Here is a 21069-nt window from a genome sequence, read left to right on the forward strand (position 1 = left end):
AGTAATTAAATAATATTCACGAAAATATTCTTCCATCGGCATATATTTTGACTCAGAGATTAACTGTGTCCAAACGGTCTTCCAAAAGTCTTTGGTAATAATCAAATCACAAGAAACGTAGAAAAAGTTCTTAAACAACCATGCCAGGAAGTGTTTCAGTTCCTTTTGAGCTTGAATTAAGCTAAAATTTACAAATTGTTGTTCAAGAATCTTTTCAAGTTTAAGATAAATGTCCATATGCGGCTCGGAGAGCCAAGAGTCTTCCCACGGTTCCTCCATAGTTTAGATATGGAATAGCAAAACAAAAACAAGAAGAGAAATCCTGAGTTTACTCACAAATCAGTCGCTGTCCTTAGGGATCAGGGATCGTTCTGCTCGCATTACCTACCATTTGTTACAGTGAGGATACTGCAACATGCATATCAATCAATGAGGCCTGTGGAAAAGAAATATATATGGACCGATTCTTGACTGATGTTTCAGAGAGATGTTTATTTTCCCCAGCCGCATGGCTGAGGCTCTGCTGAGGAACTGCTCAATCACAGGACCCAAGGGTCCTTGCCCGTGCAGGCGAACACAAAACAACCAATGGGGAATGAGGCTGACCAGGGGCTAAGGAAACCGTGTGCCTCCCCCACAGGGCCCCTCTCCCAGGACCACATGGCAGGGGGAAGGGACCCCAACAGTACTGGCCTGTCTTGAATGTCTCTTCCCTAAAAGATCCAAGCTATTTAAAGATAATAATTTTGGTATCACATCTCTTTAATTATTTCATATATATTCATAGCTAGAAGTGAAGTGCTTTGAAGGAATATCAATATTCCTGACAGATAGGTCTAAGAAAGGGAACACTCTTTAATGGAGATAAGTATATTATTTTTTACAGTATTTAATGGTAAGTGACTGGCAATTCTTTTGAACAGCTGAAAAAACAAAATAACTACAACAAATAGCTGCATTGTGTTTGTCCCCACTCATCTTGATCTCATATTTTGATTATGACCCTTATTTTTTGTTGTGCAAAATCTTCATATTTATTATCTATACATGTTCTAAATTTCAATATTTGTGGATGTCATTGCTAGGCAGGTGCTGAATATGTTCATCCTCTAATAAAGCATCACTCTCAGTCAGTAGCTGGATGTGGAATTAGTATTTCCACAACCAAAGCACTTAGACACAACTTCAGAAGAGTTTGTAAAAGAAGTTCTATTTATGCTTGTCAGGTGGCACTAGTCTCATGGACCACCTACATTTCTGTCTTCAAGTGATGATAGCATTCTCTGACTTCTCTTTTGATACAGGTGAGAGTGCTGTCAAGTTTGGTGATGTTTTTTAAATTACTGACATGTCTACTTGTGTGTGGACATGATTCTAAGAACATCTGTCATACCATGTAGATTTGGTGTCATTTTTTAATCTACATGACATCCAAACCATTAATCTCTGGGTCAATGTCTCTGTAATCTGAATCTGTTTTCTTACAGGACTTTCGATTTTCTTAACAAATCTGTTGCAATGTAGTTTCCTTTGAACTTGGGTAGAGTTTTGTATCAACAGCATGGGACATTGGGTAAATAAGGATGAGTAGTTTGTTAATTGAACTATCCAAAAGCATCTTCCTTCAAAGTAACGGAAATGTGTTCTTTTAATCCTAGTTGTTCATAATTGCGTCCTCCTTTCTCCCATTGTATTCCATAAGCTGTGATTAAAGCTCAGTCCTGAAAAAACTCATTTGTAAAAATAATCTTTTAAACTGTGTTTGATTAAATTCAGTCTTAAGCCTAAGACTGGAATTTTTCCTTTCAAGTCAAGTAATTGACTTAAGTAGGATCTAAAGACCATATTTGAATGCTTTCATGTATAACACACTTTGGTCCACAGGTGAGCCTGATTAGATGCAAGGTCTTTATCTAATTAGGACCAACACTGTAGCATTCAAATAAAATAACTGTGTTAGAAACCTGCTCTGATAGGTATGTTCTTAGAGGATAAAAATATTTTTGTTAGAAAATCAGTTAATATTGTTTTAAAAATCCTTAATTCTTTGAAGGTCACATTGAAGTACCTTGTGAAAAATAAACACTATGCCTACTGGTACAAAACAAAAATAATCCTATTTATGTACAGCAGTTTTCTTCTTTTGATTATAAGTTTTCTAATAAATATGTTTGTAGATTTAGCAAATAGTTAACTGTGGCCTATACCAATTTGATATATAAGCAAAACTTTTGGTTTGGTGGTTGTTTTTTTTCCAAAACTGTTGAAAACATTAAAAAAAAATTAGTGTTTACAATTGCATCTCAGCACTCCCACTCCCACTCAACATTTCTTTAAAATTGTAGATTAACTTTTTGAAGACTGAAATGGAAAGGAAGAGCAAAATGATCCGAGACCTCCAAAATGAGGTAAGAGGAACATTTGATTGTCATCTCAATTCAGATTTCATATTGAAAGAGTATGGTTTGGCTTCATATATAAAACACATTATTGTAGTAGGCAAAAAAGGCACCAGTGAAATTCTCTAAACAGAAAAGCAAACCAAAATGACTCTGTGCATTTAGAAATAGTGTTTTATTGAATGCAATGGTTGACTCCATGCTAGTGGTGCTTAGTTTGATAGTACACCTCTGTAACTTTTTCCGCTTTTTCAGAATGGAAGTTCTGTAGGTTATTGACACACAGTGAAACTTTGTTCGCATTGTTATTGCTTGCTTTAAAAATAAATAGCAAGAGGAGGAGAAAGGAAATGCAATCTCAGAACTGAGATTCTTAATAAAATTCTCTTAAAAACTCAAGCTCCAAAAATGTTTTCTTAAGCTTTGTATGCCATGAATATTAATTCCAGATTGATCCCAAAATTCCAAATAAAATATAAAACATGTTTTAATTAATGTTTATTGGTATTAAACTGAATTTGTTTTGAAATTTGGTCTTGGAATAGAAACATGAAATATTTGAACAGCATTGTATTTCTTTTCCTCCTTATCATTTTCTCTCCAAACAATTTGCCTAAATCAGGATGTAGTTTCCCTTTCCATTTCTTCATTTTGCAAAGAATTTTGCGCTTGAAAATATTTTATTCATATGATATCTCGTTCTCTTGCCAACCAGGCTTCTTGTCTTTATCTGCTTTGTTCAATTCTTTTGCTTTTCTAAGCTACTCTGAGTTCTATGCGTTTGAAAACTTGATCTCCTTAATGCTGTTATTTAAACAGAGGTCTCTGGTATCTTCAGTCTATGAGAGTGTATATATATGGTCAATCTGAAAAATGTGTACATTACTTTTTAAGTCACAAATGTGTCCTAGTTTTGGACAGGACAGGATTAATTTTTTACAGTAGTCAGGTAGGGGGCATGGCCAGACCATAATGTTATTTGGTACCATCACGCATCACTTGCCAGGGGCAGGAACAGGGGACTCTCATTTCTGGTTCCATTTGAGAGAGAAAAGCATGGTGACTGAAATGGTCTGGTATTGTTTTACTTTCCGTGTAATTTGTCTTACACCTTTTGTTATTAATACTGTTGCTGTTCATTTTCTTACCTCATTTCTGTTTCTAGTAAATTGTTCTTATCTCGACCTGTAATTTTCACCATTGTGCCTCCAATTCCCAACTCCATTCCTGGAGTGGAAAGTGGGAGGGGAAGGAGGTGAGCGAGTGAGCTGGTTTGGGAGAGTCTCACTGATGTACTGAATTGGGGAGTACTATTCCTAAACCATGACAAAAGGAAATGTCTCTTTCAGTTGCTCATGTTATTTAGGCCATGCTCTCAGTTGTCTTCATCTACGGTCAAAAATGCCTTGCTTTCTTTTCTCCCCTGTGAGCATTGGATGCTTTGCAATTGAGCCTGTAAACTTTAATAAATCCTATCAGTCTCATCCTATTGACCAGCTATTAAAAAATCTTTTCTCTTACTGAACACAAATAAATACTTCATTAGTCAACATTCAAACTGTCTGTTAATGATTAGCTTAGGTAGGTCAGTAGACTTCTCTAATATTTACTGTATTTATAGCACATTTTAGAAAATCTGCTTTGAAAAGAATCTTTCTTTTGGCACCAAGTATCAGCTACTATGTGGCAAAGAAACCAAAAACTATACCTACTGAATGGCTTTCTATTAAACTTCTATACCATGTTTGCTAGCTCCCTAAAAGAAAGCACTTATATCAGTTTTTTGAAATTTGGCTAAATTTAAATTGTACGATTTTGAGGAGATATTATCTTATTTTGGTCCTGCCTCCAAACACTGAATACCCGTTGCTTTTAAAAATCTCATAAATTTGGATGTACTATATATTTAAATAATTGATAGCATTTTAAATGTGTGTTTTGAAAGAATAATCTGCATACAGATATATAGAGACAGATAATGAAAATGAAATTCCCTTCATAGCTACTCTTGTTCTTTCAAATATTGCATTCACCCTCATTTTGTATTGCCAAATTGTGAATTTTGCTATCTTAGGCTCTTCCGTGACTGTAAAAATAATTCCCTATTTAGTTCTGCTCTTTTAGCATGTACCCTAGTGCCATTCAGCTTTGCCATTTGGAGATAAAAATAGATGGCAACAGCCATCCAGCTGAATGCAGCAGCTGTGATGTAGTGTGTGAGGAGAGGACATGGTAAAGAAAGGCAATTTTTAGGCTATTCAAGGCTTTGGGGAAAAAAACTAACAAAAAAATTGTGGTGTGGAGGAAAAAAGTGCCAGATAGAGCACAAAGGGATTAGGTGTCTCAAAATTATCTGGTTTTTAGAGGTCTTTAAGTGATTCCTGCAAATACCACAAAACATCTGTCAGACTTCCAGCTGTAACATCATGTAGATTGTGTTAATGTAGTCCTAAAGGATTGGCATGTAAACAGATATGCTCTTATTTTAAGCAGTTTCTGTTACTGACAAAGAAACCAAGAAGTTTGGAAATGCAGAAGCACTGGTAGAATTAAGAAGCTTGCAAAAATGTAGAGTAAAATAGAATATGTATAAAACGAGATGATTTAAAAATTTTCTCTTTTGGAGATGGCCTGTTACAGAGTGAGCAGCTCACTGGTAGCATATCATATGGTTTGTGGGAAATTGTGCCAGTATTAAGTCTGACTGAGATAGAGTTCATTTTCTCCTTAGCAGCCCTCCCAGTGCTGTGCTTTGCATTTGTAGCTGGACAGGTGTTGATAACATACCAGGGGTTTGGCTACTGCTGAGCGGCACTGTCCCTCTGACATTCCTTCTCCCATCTAGGGGGATGCAAGATCCTGGAGGGAGGCACACAGCCAGGCCAGCTGACCCAAATTAACCAAAGGGATATTCCATACTATATGGACATCAGCTCAGATGTAAAAGCTAAGGGAGAGAACAAGGGGGCATTCATTGTTCTACAATGTTTGCCTTCCAGAGCAACCACTATGCATACTGAGGCCCTACTTCCCAGAAAGTGTCTGAACATCACTTGCTGTTGGGAAGTAAAGATTATGTTTTCCCTTTGCTTGTGTGTCCACAAACTACTTTGCTTTAGTAAACTGCCTTATCTCAATCTACTAGTTGTTTTCCATCTTACTCTATCCCCTGTTCCACTGGGAAGGGGAGTGATAGAGTGACTCAGTGGGCATCTGGCACCCAGCCAAGGTTAAGTCACTACAGTGCTAAAACTGCTCTAAAAATGAAGCTGAAGCAGAATGCTCTGTTAACCCTTGTTTATGTCAGAAAAATCATGACTCTTGACAATTTGGCACTTAGAACTAATTGTTTTGGTACAACTCTGAATATATATGTACATGATGGATTAATTTCTTAAATTAATGTCTTTTCTACACTGAAGTGTGTGGTGCATTTTCTAAGTTTGTTATTCATTTCCTACTGGTATATGTATAAAAGTCACCTTTTTTACTGAACAGTAGAGAATTTTTAGTCAGCTTTGTCACATGGATGCTATACTTGTCCCACATTAGACTTAGAAATGTGAAGAGCAAGAAAATTTACTCTTATTTAAACCATTTAATTACATTTGGTTAGATAAGAAGTGATTGACTGACATCATCTTACCTTTGAGCAAAAGGTTTTATAGTATTTCTGTTAATATCTACATTAAGGTGTGTTAATAGCTTTATAGATTTACAATAATCCCATGTAAAGTTGATGCAGTGGTTTGTATAAAGCAATATTTTTTTTGCTGTTTAGACTGTGGCAGAAATTAGAAAAACATTCATTAATTTTAGCTGTAGCTGTCAGTGATATGGGGGAGTTTTCCTAAGAAGCAGTTTTAAATTACAACCTTGTAAACAATTTTTGTGCTCTATTCATATATAAATTGTGGTTATAGCTTTAGTGTTGAGTAAATCATCCTAAACCAGAATTTTTTCCATTCTCATTGTGTTTAGTTGCACTAATAAAGGATAAAGTTGCAGCAGCTTAAAGTCTCACCTGATGTATTGGAATTTCATGCCCTGCAGGGTGAATTCAATTGAGTTGCATTGCATTACGGTGGGGGAAAAAAAACCAAAAAGTGTCGCTTAGTAAAGCAGAAATTAAATTCTAAGGCTTTGAGACCATATGCTGATAGACATTGGAGTTCTTCAGTTTCCATACTCTGCAGATAAAACTAACTTTTTTTCCCTAAGTATAAAATCCTGTCTGCTTAAGAAGAAAATTGGGTAAAGTCCTGTGCCCTCCGTGGATGCTGCATTGGTTCTACAACTCAGGAAACCTCCACAAGTGTCAGAGATGGGGGCATTGCCTAGGAAAGGAGGAATGAGCAGGAAGGGTGCAGGAGCAGCTTCAGATACCATGTTCTGCTGAATTCAGTACTGTTTATTGATTTATTCCACTTTCTTTTGAAGTAAAAGTCCCATTTAAAAAAAAAAGTGCTTAATATTGTTCTATGAATTTTCTTTGAACTTGTTCCTTGAACTTGTGCAGAGTTTTGTGAATCTTAGTGTTCTCCAAATCAGTGTTTTCCAGCATTTCAGAACTCAAGGGTGAGGTGCCTCAGAGTCAAGCTCCAGGGAAATTTAGGCATAGAATAAATTTTATAATTAATGAAAAAATTTTCCCTGAAGCTAGTGTAAATTTTTGCCGAACTGGAAAACAAAAATGCTGATCTGATTTGTTTAGGTTATTCTGACAAGTGGAAAAGTTTTCTTTTAGTACAAAGACGTTAAAATTATCTAGTGGGAAACCCACTCAAAAGGAAATAACTGTGGTATATGTGGTTAAAAAAAGAGTGTAAATAAATAATTCAAAATAGGTACTGCTGATCTTTATGTTAAGATGAAACAATAGAAGAGCATTTAGTAATCAAATTTCCATGTTTCATAAAGACAAGATGATCTGTTGATTTCATCATTACAAATAATGCTGTCAATTACTGATGTTTGTCACTTAGAATCAAAAAAGAAAGATCACCTTTGAGGAGCTCAAGTATTCCAAATTCAGTATTAGAATATTCTTTGCCTCTGAAAACAACATGGAGTACTTAGAGCATAAGAATTTATAAGGGTATATGTCACATAAAAATACATTTGGCTTATTAATTTTAGAAATTGCTTGATCAAGTTATGTTGCAGCTGGAATGTTTCTGTCCTGGGCTGAGAGTTCTCAAGAGACTACAAAGATCAGACTACTAGTTGGCAAGGGCTTGGGTCTCATAACTACATTTCCATGAAAGTCATAAGAATTTAGAGCAAAAAGACAAATGCCAAATTGATTGTATTATGCTACACCATACAAAACACCCTTTAGTTTCAAGGGTTAACTCTTAAGAGGGTTCACATTTGTTTTATGATCATACTGATGGATGCAGATGTTCATTTGCTAAGTTCAAGGGGAGCAGAAAGCAATTTTTCTGAAATTTTTTTTGCTATTCAGAAGTTTAAACTAGACCGCTGTTGTTTCGTACTTACTAATTTTAATAAAGAAGAGGTGTAGCTGAAAAATGTCAACTTTATATAGTAAGGGGATTTTTTTTGAGGGTTCCTAGCCTATGACTTTATAAAAATCATAGTCCTCCCCTGAGACTCATTATCCTCTAGTTGTAATTTGATAAAAATAAATACAGTATTTGGAAAGATAATTCCAATTATGCATGGAAATTCAAAGACAATTAGAAGATAACAATTAAAAATATTTAATTGAGATTCCTTTTAGAATTATTCTGGGAAAAAAAAAGCCTCACACAAAATTCATAGGTTGTCAGGCCTGTTACTAACTGAGCTAAGGTGTCTGTATAAGCTGTTCACCTGTAATGTGACCTCAGCATGTTTTTCTGAGAGAAGTAGAAGCACATGAAACTGTTTTTTCTTGACACCAAAAACAATTGGTTCTCACCTACTTTGCAACTATATCACCCAGAAACTTTAGGATATTTTAAAATTTTGTCCCTGCAAAAAAAATTCAGAGGGCTTGCTTCGGAGGGATGCTCAAATTTGTTCAGCCTAAATTCTTATGTATTTTTAATTAATTAATATCTTGGCCTTGCCTAGGCAACTGCTTGCCTTAAAAATGTGAAAATACTGGTTGTACAGTGCAATGGGAGCAAAACGCTCAAATTTGACTTGCTGCTTCCTAAGAAATCACTGCAGCAATTCAGTGTATATTACTCAAGTGGTAGGAAATTGGTCACCCTCAGTGTCCTGGGTTGCAGTGTATTCTATTACCATCCCCATCAGCCGTTGAAATCAGGTGGGGCAGTGTTTCCTTGCCTCCTCCCCCCAGACTATCTTTCTGTTAATTGCCCATCATTGTCTTGCCGCCTGACTCAGAGATAACTCCCTCCGGACTATCTTCTGTTAATGAGCCTAATCAACACTTGGCCTCATGACTCATCATCCCATTGTGAGATGCTCCACCCAGAGGGAGGAACCAAGCATCCCATCGTGGATATAATCTGAGGCTGAACACCAGAGACACCGGCTTCCCACTGGATTTCCAGAGGACAGGAGCTACACAGCCATCACTGGACTTCCTGAGGAAGAGCAGACTGTTTTACTACAGGATCACTGCTTCAGAGGACTGCAGCCACCATTCTACCAGACTGCTACCACCACCCTGCCTAACAGGGTGTCAGGTTGTACCTTGACTCTGTCAGTTTGACAGTGTTTTCTTTTACCTTTTTTTTCCCTTTTTCTTTAATTTCCATTAAATTGTTATTCTGACTTGGTGCCTCCCACTGGTTTGTTTTCAAACTAGTACACTCAGTGTCTGGTCAACCTCACACTGAGTCTTAAATGTAGAAATTGTGCTATTCTGAGACAAAATCATCAATTTTCTGTTATCCTGAAGCATGTAAAATTAATTTGTTCTGGAGATTTCTCTCCCATATGCCCTTCCGAAAACTGTTCAGCCTATTTGGCTGCAGATGTTATTGGAGAAGAAAAGACAAAGTAGATCAATCATTGTCATTAGTTTCAGGCATAATAACTCGAGTGAGTTAAATTGATTTTGTTTAGTTGTCGTTTAAATGCTGCATTAATCATAAGAAAGTTCGTTTCATAGCTGTGCTATAACTTTAAAATGTAGTTTCCAGTAGACTGCCTTGAAAAGTGGTTTTGCTATATCTGTCCCAATAATTTTGCCTATTTGTCAAGTTTACCTATTTAAGCCTTCCCATAGATGGATCTTCTGTTCTTCAGAATTTGATTTCATAATTTTTACAACAAAAAATATTTGAAATAACAATCATAATAATGCTTGGATTGTGCCTTTTTAAAAAATTATCTCTGTCCTATAAACAATTTAAACCATGCTGAGTTTAATAGATGTGGAAATGTTCCTTAAATGAAATGATAAGGGTTTAATCAAGCAGCTGCTTTTTAAAATATTCTGTAAGGTGTTGTCCAGTTTCAGTTTTCTTTGTGATTAAGGATCTGAGTAGTATTTTATCTAGTATCTTCATGAACTTGGGAAAAGTCTGCATAGATTAAAAGAAAGCTGCAAAAAATGTCAGATTTGTGTGGTTCATCTACAAGGCATACTGTCTTTTATGTATTATGATTACTTTCTGTCAAATGTAGAATAGTCATTCTATTTCAGGATATATTGGAATGTATATATTGGAATTCCCGTCCTATGTGAGTGCACATTTGTGCATGTGGTTGTATGTATGTACTTGTGTGTATCTTCAAATCAAAACACTCCTTACATACAGGTTCAGATGCATATTTATGTGTGTGTGTGAGAATATAATGTGATGTTAAAAAACAGCTTAAAAGTACCAAAATGTCAGCAGATGATTCATCGAAAACTGCAATGGCTCAGTTTCTCTGGATGTGCCCAGGAAATTCTTATCTCTCTGGTATTGATCTGCTGATCTAGTTTATCTTGATTTTTATATGAGAACTTCAGGTCCTCCCATGTCACTCTCAAATTATTCTAGTTGGGGTAGATTTTTTTGGTGCTTATGTAAGCTTATTTCTCAGTTTATTTTAGTGGAGTTTTGCTCATTTACTGATGGAGATAATTTGATCTTAAAGTACTTCAGGCTAGCAGTGAGCTAGAAAATCCACATTTTCTAAATTATACTCAGCAGTCATCTCAAATACTAATTTGTGACAATGTATCCCTTTAGTCTTTCTGAAATGGTAACGGCCCAACATCCTTGACTTCAACAACAGATAGCTGGTGTTCTGCAAGAACAAACACCTTTAAACATGAAGGATTTTATGCCAGGGCCCATATGAAGAAGCAAGGACAGCTTTACTTCTACATTAAAATACTGTTTCAGTGGAAGAGCATGCAATGGGCTGTGCAACGGTGGGCATGGTAGACCTTCCCTCTATGGCTTTGAGTGCTGTGCTCCTGAGAGGCCTGAACAGGCATTTGAGGACTTTTTTGTATGTAAAAAAATCCCTGGACATGATAAAAAAGCAAAAACTGATGCATCCTCAAAAAAAAAAAAAAAATAGAGTAGCCATTAACAACTTCCTTCGGTTTAGACATGTTCTTTTTGGTTGTTGACTTTTGTTTAAAGGTCAAAGCAAGATGGTAGAAAAAGTGTAATGAAAACAAGGGGTGAACACAGGTGGTAGGATTATCCTTATCATGTCCAGTTCGTGGGTTTCTGATAAGAAACTGCCTTCCATTTAAAGGTATATATATGGACAGCCAAAAAAATTGAGTAGTAGAGATAGTAATAAGAGTTGTGTAAAACAACATTGCCAGGAATTGCGGGATGATGCATTCATTATTTGATGGCTGCCTGAGGCTTCAGCTTGGCCTAAAGGAATGAGTAGGAATAGCTGGACAGTAGTGCAGGCTCTCTGCTTGCGCTCTGCTGCATCCCTTCAGTAGTTAGAGTGGCCAGAAGAATGTCTGATGAAGTTCCTGAGGTAGTTCCCGTGTAGTATCTGTAGTAAATCAAATGCTTTGCTGTGCTGTAAATTTCACTTTTTTCCTGGTGTGTGAAGTCTGTAGGCAGATTAAATTTAATGGACTGTTTTTTCTGCCTGTGTTCTCAATAGCATAATTTGTGCTTTAGAAACATCTCTTCTTGCTGTGGAGTTGCGTGGTACAACCATGAGCTTTCATGTATTTGGTTTGGCCAATGCTAAGCACTCATTCAAACCATGGATTTTATGCTGATGACTTTTAAGTCTCAGGAGAAAAGATCTGGAATCTGAGAGTTAGGGTATCCTCTTCATTTACCAAAAATTCAACTTAACTAGATCAAGGAAAGAAAATAGTGTCCAGGAATAAAATTCATATTCTGGAACTGATTAATTTTAGGTAAAAGGCTATTTATCAGTGCTTCTTTCCCATAGTAATGCTTGTCTAGTTGAATCAGCTTTGGGATTCACTGAGATACCTGATGGGTTATCAATTAATGTTTTTTATAAGATCCTTAAATTTTGTTCTTTTTTACAATACTGTTACCTTATTTTAATTTTACAAGATAAAATGTGGCATGGAAAGTCGTTGGGAAAAGCATGTGATTTTTAGCCAAAATGTAAATATGACATCCCAAAGAACCAGTCAAAGCCAGAACTGCTGAGACAAATACGAGGGTGTATTACAGCTGGTGATAGGGGTCAGCGGCTCTGACCCAGGAAGAGGTGACCGGTCTGGGGAGATGGTCCCGAAAGGAATCACCTACGCGAGGCCCGGTGTCTTCCCTCAGCTGCTGGCAGGAGGGCCCTTGCAGAGACTGTCAGCTATTTAGTGATTATCAGCTCGTGATTCCAGCTCAGCTCTGCAGGGCAGCCTCCAGGCCAAGCCAGACCAGAGAGAAAGGAGAGGCTCGTGTGGCTGGTTCCGCATGGAAGGTAGCTTTATTGTTGGTCCCCTCCGGCGAAGGGGAAAGCCAGGGACGAGAACCCTCTCTGCGCCACAGGGGCCAGAGGGCTTGCTTTTATAGGGGTACAGGGGATCGGTAAAGGACCAATGGGTTACAGAGGATCTGGGATGGGTACAGGCCAATGGGTTATGAAGGATCTGCATAGCTTCTCCTAAAGGATTGTGGGTCTGTCTTTTCTCGCTGAGACCAAAGAAGTGTTTGCCTTTCCAGGGAGTCCTGCTGGGCGATTGCGAAATCTCTTATCTCAGCAGCGATCCCTCCAGGGCAGGGGCCCGGCATACCCCACAAGGGTGCAGTGATTCATTACTCTCCATTAGTTACTTCTGCAAAGTCCCCCTACCTACATAATATGTCTCCTTGGTATAGAATCTGAATTACTTTTTTTAAGCTTCATGCAGTTCCTTTAAGCATCATTTTAACAACACATTAACTGGGTCTCTGAACTGGATCATATGATTATAAATTTCATGCTTTTCTGGATCAAAGAGTGCCTATTTTTCTCTAGCTGCAAAAGGAGGAAAAAAATAACATTTCTTGAACTTTCTGTTGTTGCAACAAGCAAAAGCAGATCTACTTTGACTGCTGAAAAATACACAGCTAAAATGGAGGCCATATTAGGGCATTGCATTTCACCAAAATGCTTGCTTAAATGGAAAACACAAAACACTTAGTGAATATTTTCTCTTCATTGGTGCAGATTCTGAGTGATTGTGGCTAACTCTTGTTTTTATCATTTGGGAAAAGCTAGAACTTATATTTGAAAGAGGCAAGTGTGTATGTGTCGCTGTTGCGCACAGGGATGATGAAAAACGACATGCATTCATGTCAGAGAAGTATGATCGAAGGCTGACCTTTTAATGCCAAAACCCCATCCTTTTATAGCATGGATAGCAAAAGAGAAATGACATGATTGGCCCCTTGGCTAGCCACCCACCACAGTGAGTGGCTGAGCAGTATAACCACCCACTTCAAAATCTTTTCTTCAATGAACCAAAACAAGACCTTGCAGGTGTCAGATAGAGACTTAGTTTACAAAACCATCTTTCACTGTTTCTCAGCTAAAGAATGAGAAAGAAAAAACTTTACAAAGGCTTCAACACCTGGAAAATTCCTCTGCTCCTGCTTTTTAGCATCCACATGTGTGCACAGTCTGTAGGAGTCTTGCACTGCATTGCTTACCAGTACTTAACATGCCCTGCACAGAGCAAGTGCAGTGCAGAAAACCATCAGCTGGGTAGCACTTTGTGTACTACAGTTTGCATGGTTGCTGTGCATTCCTTAAAATAGCAAAATACTACCCAAATGTTAGGGCGGTTGATTCTCAATAAATGATGGAGAAATCAGTAATTTGAATTTAATTATTTCTTATCATTAAACAGACCATTTTTTTATTTGGGAATAATTTGATTTTCCTTTCTAAGTAGTCCTTCAGTTAAAAGAAAGCAAATTAAAGCATAAATTTGCCCCAACCTTTGGGATTTTTCTTCTAATATTGTTAGTGAACCTTTAGGGTGTATATTTGTACATATTAGTTCATCTTTCTTTCAAAATTCGATTATATGTACTTTTTATACAGCTTAAGTGATACTACTTTGCTCCATTCAATTAAGGTTGACTTTAAAGTAGAGTTCTATATTTTTCTTGCTGTAGATTTCTTACTTGCAATGATGAGTGTAGGAGCCAGACAGGAAACTCAGCACTTATTCTGAAGTACTGTTAGTGTTTGCGAGTTTATAAGCAGAACTACACAGAAATAATCCAGACCATTTGTTTAAAAGAAAGAGACTATCGCTGTTTGGTAGGTGGCTCAGAGTGAGAAATGTGTGTCTATTATAGTGGCAGCAGTCTTTTTATTTTGTGGAAATCTTAAGGAAAGTTTTAGGTTTTTTCTAAGCATGTGAAAATAAATATTTTGCGATTCCCAAACAAAATGTTTAGCTGCTTCTGCCTTTGTTTGTTTGCATTTGGTTGTGGTTTATTGTTTGATTTGGGGTTTTTAAAAAATCTCAAGAGTGAGGCTTTGTATTTTACAAATAACAGGGAAAAACAATTTGGCTGATTCAGTTCAATCTGTTGAGCTTTGCATCAATATCCCTAAACCACGCAAGTGTTTGCTGATTCTCTTGTCTGGTTATGCCATGGTACCAGTATCACCTCTGAGATGGATGCCTTTGCTGCAGTGTAGGTGATTACAGCTTGGTTGGTTGGTTTTCTTCACTAGCCCCTAATCAAGATATCAATTGACCTGTGCCTAATTTTCCCTTTTCCTTATTTGCCAAATACCTTATTTCTCTGGTTGACCAATTATTCCAAAGAACAATGAGTAGGACAATTACTTTTAAGCAAAGTAAAATGATATATCAGTTGCGATAAATATAATAAATATATTTGGGAATAGGATCACATATCTGCCTGGGTTGGTAGATTTAATCTACACTCATGATTATGTAATGCCTTGGTTTTTGGTATTTCAAAGTATACTTACTCATATTTGCCAGAAATATAAGTCTGTGGATGTATCTATTTAAGTCCTGAACAGGTGGAAATTTAGAATTACATGGCTTTATCATCAATGGGGGTTTTGTATTTTGAGAAATAAGTATGGATAATGAGACATGCAGCTGTTGAGCAGTAAGTTCATTAAAAGATTTCTTCTCTGAAAATCCAGCTGCCTTCAGAAATCTTGAAATATATTTTGCAGATAAAAATATACCACTTTTAAATAATATGCATCGTCAGCTGGAGCTTTATGAAACATTCATGAGAAGTACACCTGCTATGACCTAGAGCCAGATTTCTACAATAGTTCTAAAAAGTATATGAGCATAAAAGTCATTAAATCTGCTGGGTAGATGCATTACTTAGATTGTCTGCCTATGACTGACAGACCAATATTCTATTTGATATCATTGGATTGGATAAATTGCATTTTAATATCCTTTCTTTTCCAATACAAGTATTAATGTGAAATCTACTGACAGTCAAATTTGATTTCTTGTCCAAACCTATTAATGATTAATTTCAAGTAAAAATCTAACAGGTATTGAAATAGATAATTCAATTGAATTTTTAAAAAGGTGAAAAATGAATCCTGCATGGATTTTTGTGTGTATTCTGTTTTACTAATTGTCTCGAATGATTTTTTTGGTTTGTGCAATATGGAAAAACGTTTGAAGAGGGGATTAAAATTTCTGTGCTTTTTCTTTCATGATCCTGAAATACAAAAAAAATTCAGGGCTAGAGCATCTCTTTGGAAAGATGGCCGTGCAAGTATTGAATCTGCACTCATTAAGAAAGAAGCTAAGCTTAGCTCTTCCCCAAGCTCAGTGACACGCAAGATGACAGCTCTCATTCTGTGAGTCTGTGAGGTAAAGGTGAGCTGCTGAGTTACTCTGAGTTGCAGGTGCTGAATGCTGGTGAGGCAGAGACCTGCCCAGAGGCACTGTGTTAATCATTTGAGGTTTTAATATGGTGGATTAAAGGACTAGAGAACAGAGAGGGGGAGAGAAGATGAAGAAGAATGTACATATTTAAAGCATCTATGAGAGTGGTTACAACTTTTTGGGGGTGACTTTTTTGGATTTTATATAATATTGAAAAACACAAACCCAGTAAGGCTTGTTGTCTGACACTTGCTTAGCCTTAAATCACTGAAACTCAGTTAATTATTTTCAGCTAAGCTACCTGACTGCACAGCAATTATTCAGATCCATATTGAAGAATGTATGAAAGTTTTTTGCACTGGTTTGGGGTTTTGTTTGTTTGTTTGTTTGCTTGCTTATTGTTTTTTCTCAATCCTTACTAGCTAATTCTACTATTTTCATACCACCCCAGAACCTGCACCTGAAGAGCACAGAGTTGACATGCTTGGCCTTTTGCTTTCTGTGTAAGCCTTTTCCTCTTACAGAACCAGTAAACAGCAACTGGGCTGTTCTACCTTTGTAGACGAGGCATCACTCGCTATGTGCACATGAGTTTTCTTAATGTATTCATATTTCTTAGATACGTAGAATGGTTTGCGTTAGAAGGGACCTTAAATATCATCTATTTCCAACCTCTCTGCATGAAAATTTCAGTGTTTGTTAATTCAAGGCTCTACACAGGAATGATGGACCTGGTGCATAATCATCTTAAATAACCAGACAGACAAATTAATCACTTCCCCTTTCCTCTTCTTGGTTTAAGAGCTTCAGTTTGGTTTATACCTAGCTTTGTCATCACTTATGATGTCCATATGTGCTCTCTGTGCTTAGCCAGCAGTGCTAACTGGTGCCTGGGGGCAGAGGATGAGTTCAGCTCGTGTCAGACATATGATGCAGTCCTCAAAGGATAGACTATGTGGCTGTTTCTCTTCTAGTTTTCCTGGTCTTCCTTAGGACAGATTAGCCTTTCTTTTTATTTTGGGATATCCAGCATTTTCGTCTTAACTAGATGAGGTTTTTAAAGTATTCATGATAGTTCTCCAGGTTCATAAACTTTACTCAATTTTTCCAATCCATCAGCAGGTGGTCTTTTTCTGTCTTGGTTCATAATCCCGAAGAAATCTCAAGAAAGTACAACTAGTTAATTCTGATATAATTTTATGCATCAGTTACCACATTCAGCAAATTATTTTGTATTCTGATAATCTCGAGGAATATAAGCATTCTTTATGCACATTCATCATCCTCTGAATATTTTAGTGGCTTTGATGTTGAGGTAGAAGTAAAGAATTATTTCTCATACTCACCAGATTTTTTTGGTTCTGTTTTTAGTATAAAAGGTCCTGTGAAGGTTGAATCAAAATCAGAATAATTGCTGTTATAATTAATATGCCTATATTCTATTCAGAAAAATAACTAACAGCAAGCCCCTGTTTTTCATAAAGCATGTTTACTGTCCTAAAAATACCTTGCCAATGTATACAGACTGCTCTTAAGCTAGAGAAAACACAGTCAAGCAGATTTTATTAATACCATTTCAAAAAATATTGAGTTAAATACAATTTTGAGTAATCACATAGTGACAGTTGATATTTTGCAAATATTAAAGTAAGGCAAGAAAGACTTTTAGAAAGTTTCTATCTACAAACCACTCTCCTGTGCTTAAAAGAAAGAGCAGACTCTAACTTAGAAAGTAAGAGCATAGCAGCATTTTACTTACTCTGCTGTTTACCAAAATCTGCTTTGCCTGATAAATATTAAACTGTTATGCCTTTCAAGGATAGATGTAAAATCATGCAGTTCCTTTTAAACTTCTTCAGAGAAGACTTTAAATATTTTGCTACACAGCATTCAAATTCAGACCTTGAAAGTAAAGTCTTTTCATTGCTATCTAATGTAGAAGGAATAGTTCCTTAGCCCTACTTTGCAGATACTGGCTGCTTTATTCTCTGTTATTAGGTCTTGCCATGCTTTCCACATGGCTTTGACTTGGATATCTGTAGCCAGGAGAAAAAGTGCAGTAGTCTCAAGGGAAAATCTAGACTCCTTTTAATGGGCATCATGGGCAGCTGCGTAAATGGGCCATCATTGGTAGATAAAGTAATGGGAATGTTCAGCAGTCTGTTTGACTAAGTGGTGGCTCCCATCCAAAATGTCAAAAATGTTGAAATTACAGCTTGTCATGGCAATATTTGTTTTCTATTTTAAAAGATAATTTGTCTTCACACATTTTGATCTGTCTATGCAGATCTTTACATCTGTCAGATGACTAACACATGGTCTGTGAGGTAGGCAATGCTCTTTCAATCTAGCCTCTCCTGTGTGTGTATGGAGTTGAACACAGTTTATCACTGATATAACAAGCTTGTTCTTCTAATTCATCATTTGTCTTTATTACATTATTTGCAGTATAATTACACACATTACTATTTACAAAATGCGGTGCGGACATTTACACTTCATACATAATCGAAGTGAAGCTTATCTAGTAGACTGGCTAAAACACTCTGTTTTTATTTTGGAAATTTCACTGAAAATTAGAGGTTTTTTTGATCTTAGCAATGCTTGCCAAAGGTGATCAAAGGAAAGTCAAAACAGAGTAGAATGAAATTTCTTCTCTGCTTTGGGAAGGTGACAGTATGTTAAAAAAATAGAAGATACTGCTTTAGAGATGCTAATTCAACGTGCTAAGCATTGCAAAATACATGGACTCATGGCTGAGTTTCTGACGTACAAAGTCTGACATACGGACATAACTTAAGTATGAACTGAAGAGACTATGATCTAAGGAATGAAAATAGATTTAGAGGAAATGTTGGTATCAAGCAGTCAATCTTGCTTTTTGCAGAAAAATTTACAGGAAAAATTTTGAAGCCCTTCAGTAATTACAGAGTTGGGTTTTTTACATTTAACTACAGTAAATGGCTGTAAATTTCTTTTTGTAGCTTTCACATCAATGCAGCTGTTCAGAGAACATTATCAATAATAGATGACATTTGGAATGTGCACAAAAAGCAGGATGCCAGGAGATAACAGTAAAAACTAATAGTCTGGTTAGAGAGGAAAAGGCTTCTTTTGACAGTTCCCTGTATACTAAAAAATATAGCAAAATTAGCAGTAATGCATTTTTCTGAAAAAGGAAGCTTTTCTTTTTTAGGCACAGTTCACTGCCAAACTTTGGAGGTATATCTTTGCCAGATGTTTTAGTGTGTTGGGGCAGAGATTCAGAGTGGAAACCAACACATTTGCTTTAATACTTTGGATATTTGGGTGCCGCGGGCGGAGCGAGATGGTGAAATGCCGTGACCTTCCAAAAGCGTCCCAAGTCGGGGGCGGGGGGCAAAGCCGTTTCGGCGCTGGGGCCAAACGAAGGCACAGACACACACCCGAGGTGGTGCAGCTACTCACTCACACATCCACTATGCGGCAATCAGTGGAAAAGAAACAAGAAAGGTCTTTTGTATAAGGTTCCAGCTACGAGGTTTATTCCACGCGTGGAAGGTCCCCGGGCAAACAACAAAAGACAAAATGGGGAGCAGGGGTACAACTTTTTATCGGGGTTCCTAGGGGCAGGGAAAAACCAGAACCAATGGGCTGAGGGCCAGGAGGCGGGATAAGGGAGGGACAAGGGTGCAACAACCAACAGGGAAGAGAGAGGGGCAGGCAGGAGAACAGAAACTAATAGGAGAACCAGGAGAAGGGAACTTTCTAGATGGGGACCAAATAAAGTACAAGGGGGTGGAGACCAACAGGCCAATCTAAAACACAGGAACAGCATACATTAATCTCACATGCTGCAACATTTCCCCCTTCTGTATTTTTTGAAGAAGGGCCTGTCTCAAAGATTTAAAAAGCAACCTTTTAAAGGAATTAAATAAACACATAAAAGTAAATATTCCATAAAGCAGAACGGGGCAAAAAGTTCAGCCACCCTTTTAACCCCCAATGTCCACAGAGGTCTTCGAACCGCTTAGGTTCCCTCTTTACTTGCAGCTTTTAGCATGGTCCTGTGTTTCTTGAATCATCACATGATGCTTTTAGTATGCGATGACAGGTTGTGGCTCCATGGAGATTCATGGTGCAAGCAGGAACCAGAGGTGGGCAATCATTGTGGTACGTGGGGTTGGGATTGGCTCTTCTAGGGGTTTTTAAAGCAAAATTATAAATTAAATTTGAAAGAATTTGTTGGTTTTGAAATAAATTTGTTGGTTTCTTTCAGCCCCCCCCTCCTTTAAGAGAAATGAAAGGGAACGGTGAGGGTTAAAAATGAGGGAGACAGGGAACACGGTTAAGGGTAGGGTAATAGGAAAAACAAGGGATGGGACACAGATACAGGTATGTAACAGGGGGTTTATATGTAAAAAATGCCTGGTGAAGGACACTTAGATGTTACTGTCATGTCCCGTCAATCTGCTTCGCTTTCGTCTCCAGGCAGCACTGGTCTCATCTTTGGAGGGTTCTTTGTCTCATTGTGGTGTGCTGTCATCTTTTTGGGGGTTTTCTGGAGCAGGCATCGTCGACCCAAGGTACGGTTTAGTATTTTTCCCTGGGAGCCACTTTGGGCATAGAAACACAAGCATATCCCCTCCCCCAAGTGATAAGTGGGAAAGGGCCTAGTATCTGGTGACTTTCAGGGTCTTCGATCAACACTGGCAGGTGATCTTCTAATTTGGCTTGGCTTGAATTCGTAAAATGCTGGAATACAGGGGGGGTGGGCTCTGAAAACAAACTGTTTAAAAAATTGATTGTAAAAAGAGCTTTGCAGGGTCTCTCAACTGGAGAATTTATCTCTGCCCCTCCCTGTTGTTGATCAATGACTCTTTTAATAGTTTGGTGGGCCCGCTCTACGATAGATTGTCCTGTGGGGGAATAGAGGATATCCGTGTTGTGCTTTATGCCCCACTGACTAAAGAAATTTTGCAGTCTGTGGGAAACATAAGCAGGGCCATTATCACTCTTAATTTCAGATGGGACTCCTAGGGTGGCAAAAACAAGGAGAAAATGCTTTATGATATATTTTGCTTTTTCTCCTGCATGGGCTGATGCAAAAGTGGCTCCAGAGAATGTATCTATTGATACGTGAACGTATTTCTATCTACCAAATTGTGGTACATGGGTGACATCGGTCTGCCACAATTGGCAGCTGTTTAAACCTCTGGGATTAACTCCAGAACTGAGTGATGGTACTTGATACCTGGCAATTTGGGCAAGTCGCTACAATTGCTCTTGCTTGTTCAAGGGTCAATTGAAACATTCTGACTAGGGCTGGGACATTCTGATGATAGAATGTATGGCTCAGCTTGGCCTGTGCAAAGATGCCCGGCACTCTGGGAGCTTGCACAGGCATGGCCAGAGCAT

At 37.5% G+C, this 21069-nt stretch overlaps 1 protein-coding gene across 1 annotated transcript in view; it reads left to right on the top strand.

The window, feature by feature from the left end:
• Nucleotides 1-21069, top strand: part of LUZP2 (leucine zipper protein 2) — a 71537-nt gene that overhangs the window by 13441 nt on the left and 37027 nt on the right. The window contains exon 4 of the mRNA XM_039552083.1: nucleotides 2346-2408. Coding sequence (XP_039408017.1) covers nucleotides 2346-2408 — 63 coding nt within the window. The remainder of the gene's footprint in view (nucleotides 1-2345; nucleotides 2409-21069) is intronic.

Source organism: Corvus cornix, chromosome 5, assembly GCF_000738735.6.
Source record: "Corvus cornix cornix isolate S_Up_H32 chromosome 5, ASM73873v5, whole genome shotgun sequence".
In the NCBI taxonomy this organism is placed as follows: domain Eukaryota; kingdom Metazoa; phylum Chordata; class Aves; order Passeriformes; family Corvidae; genus Corvus; species Corvus cornix.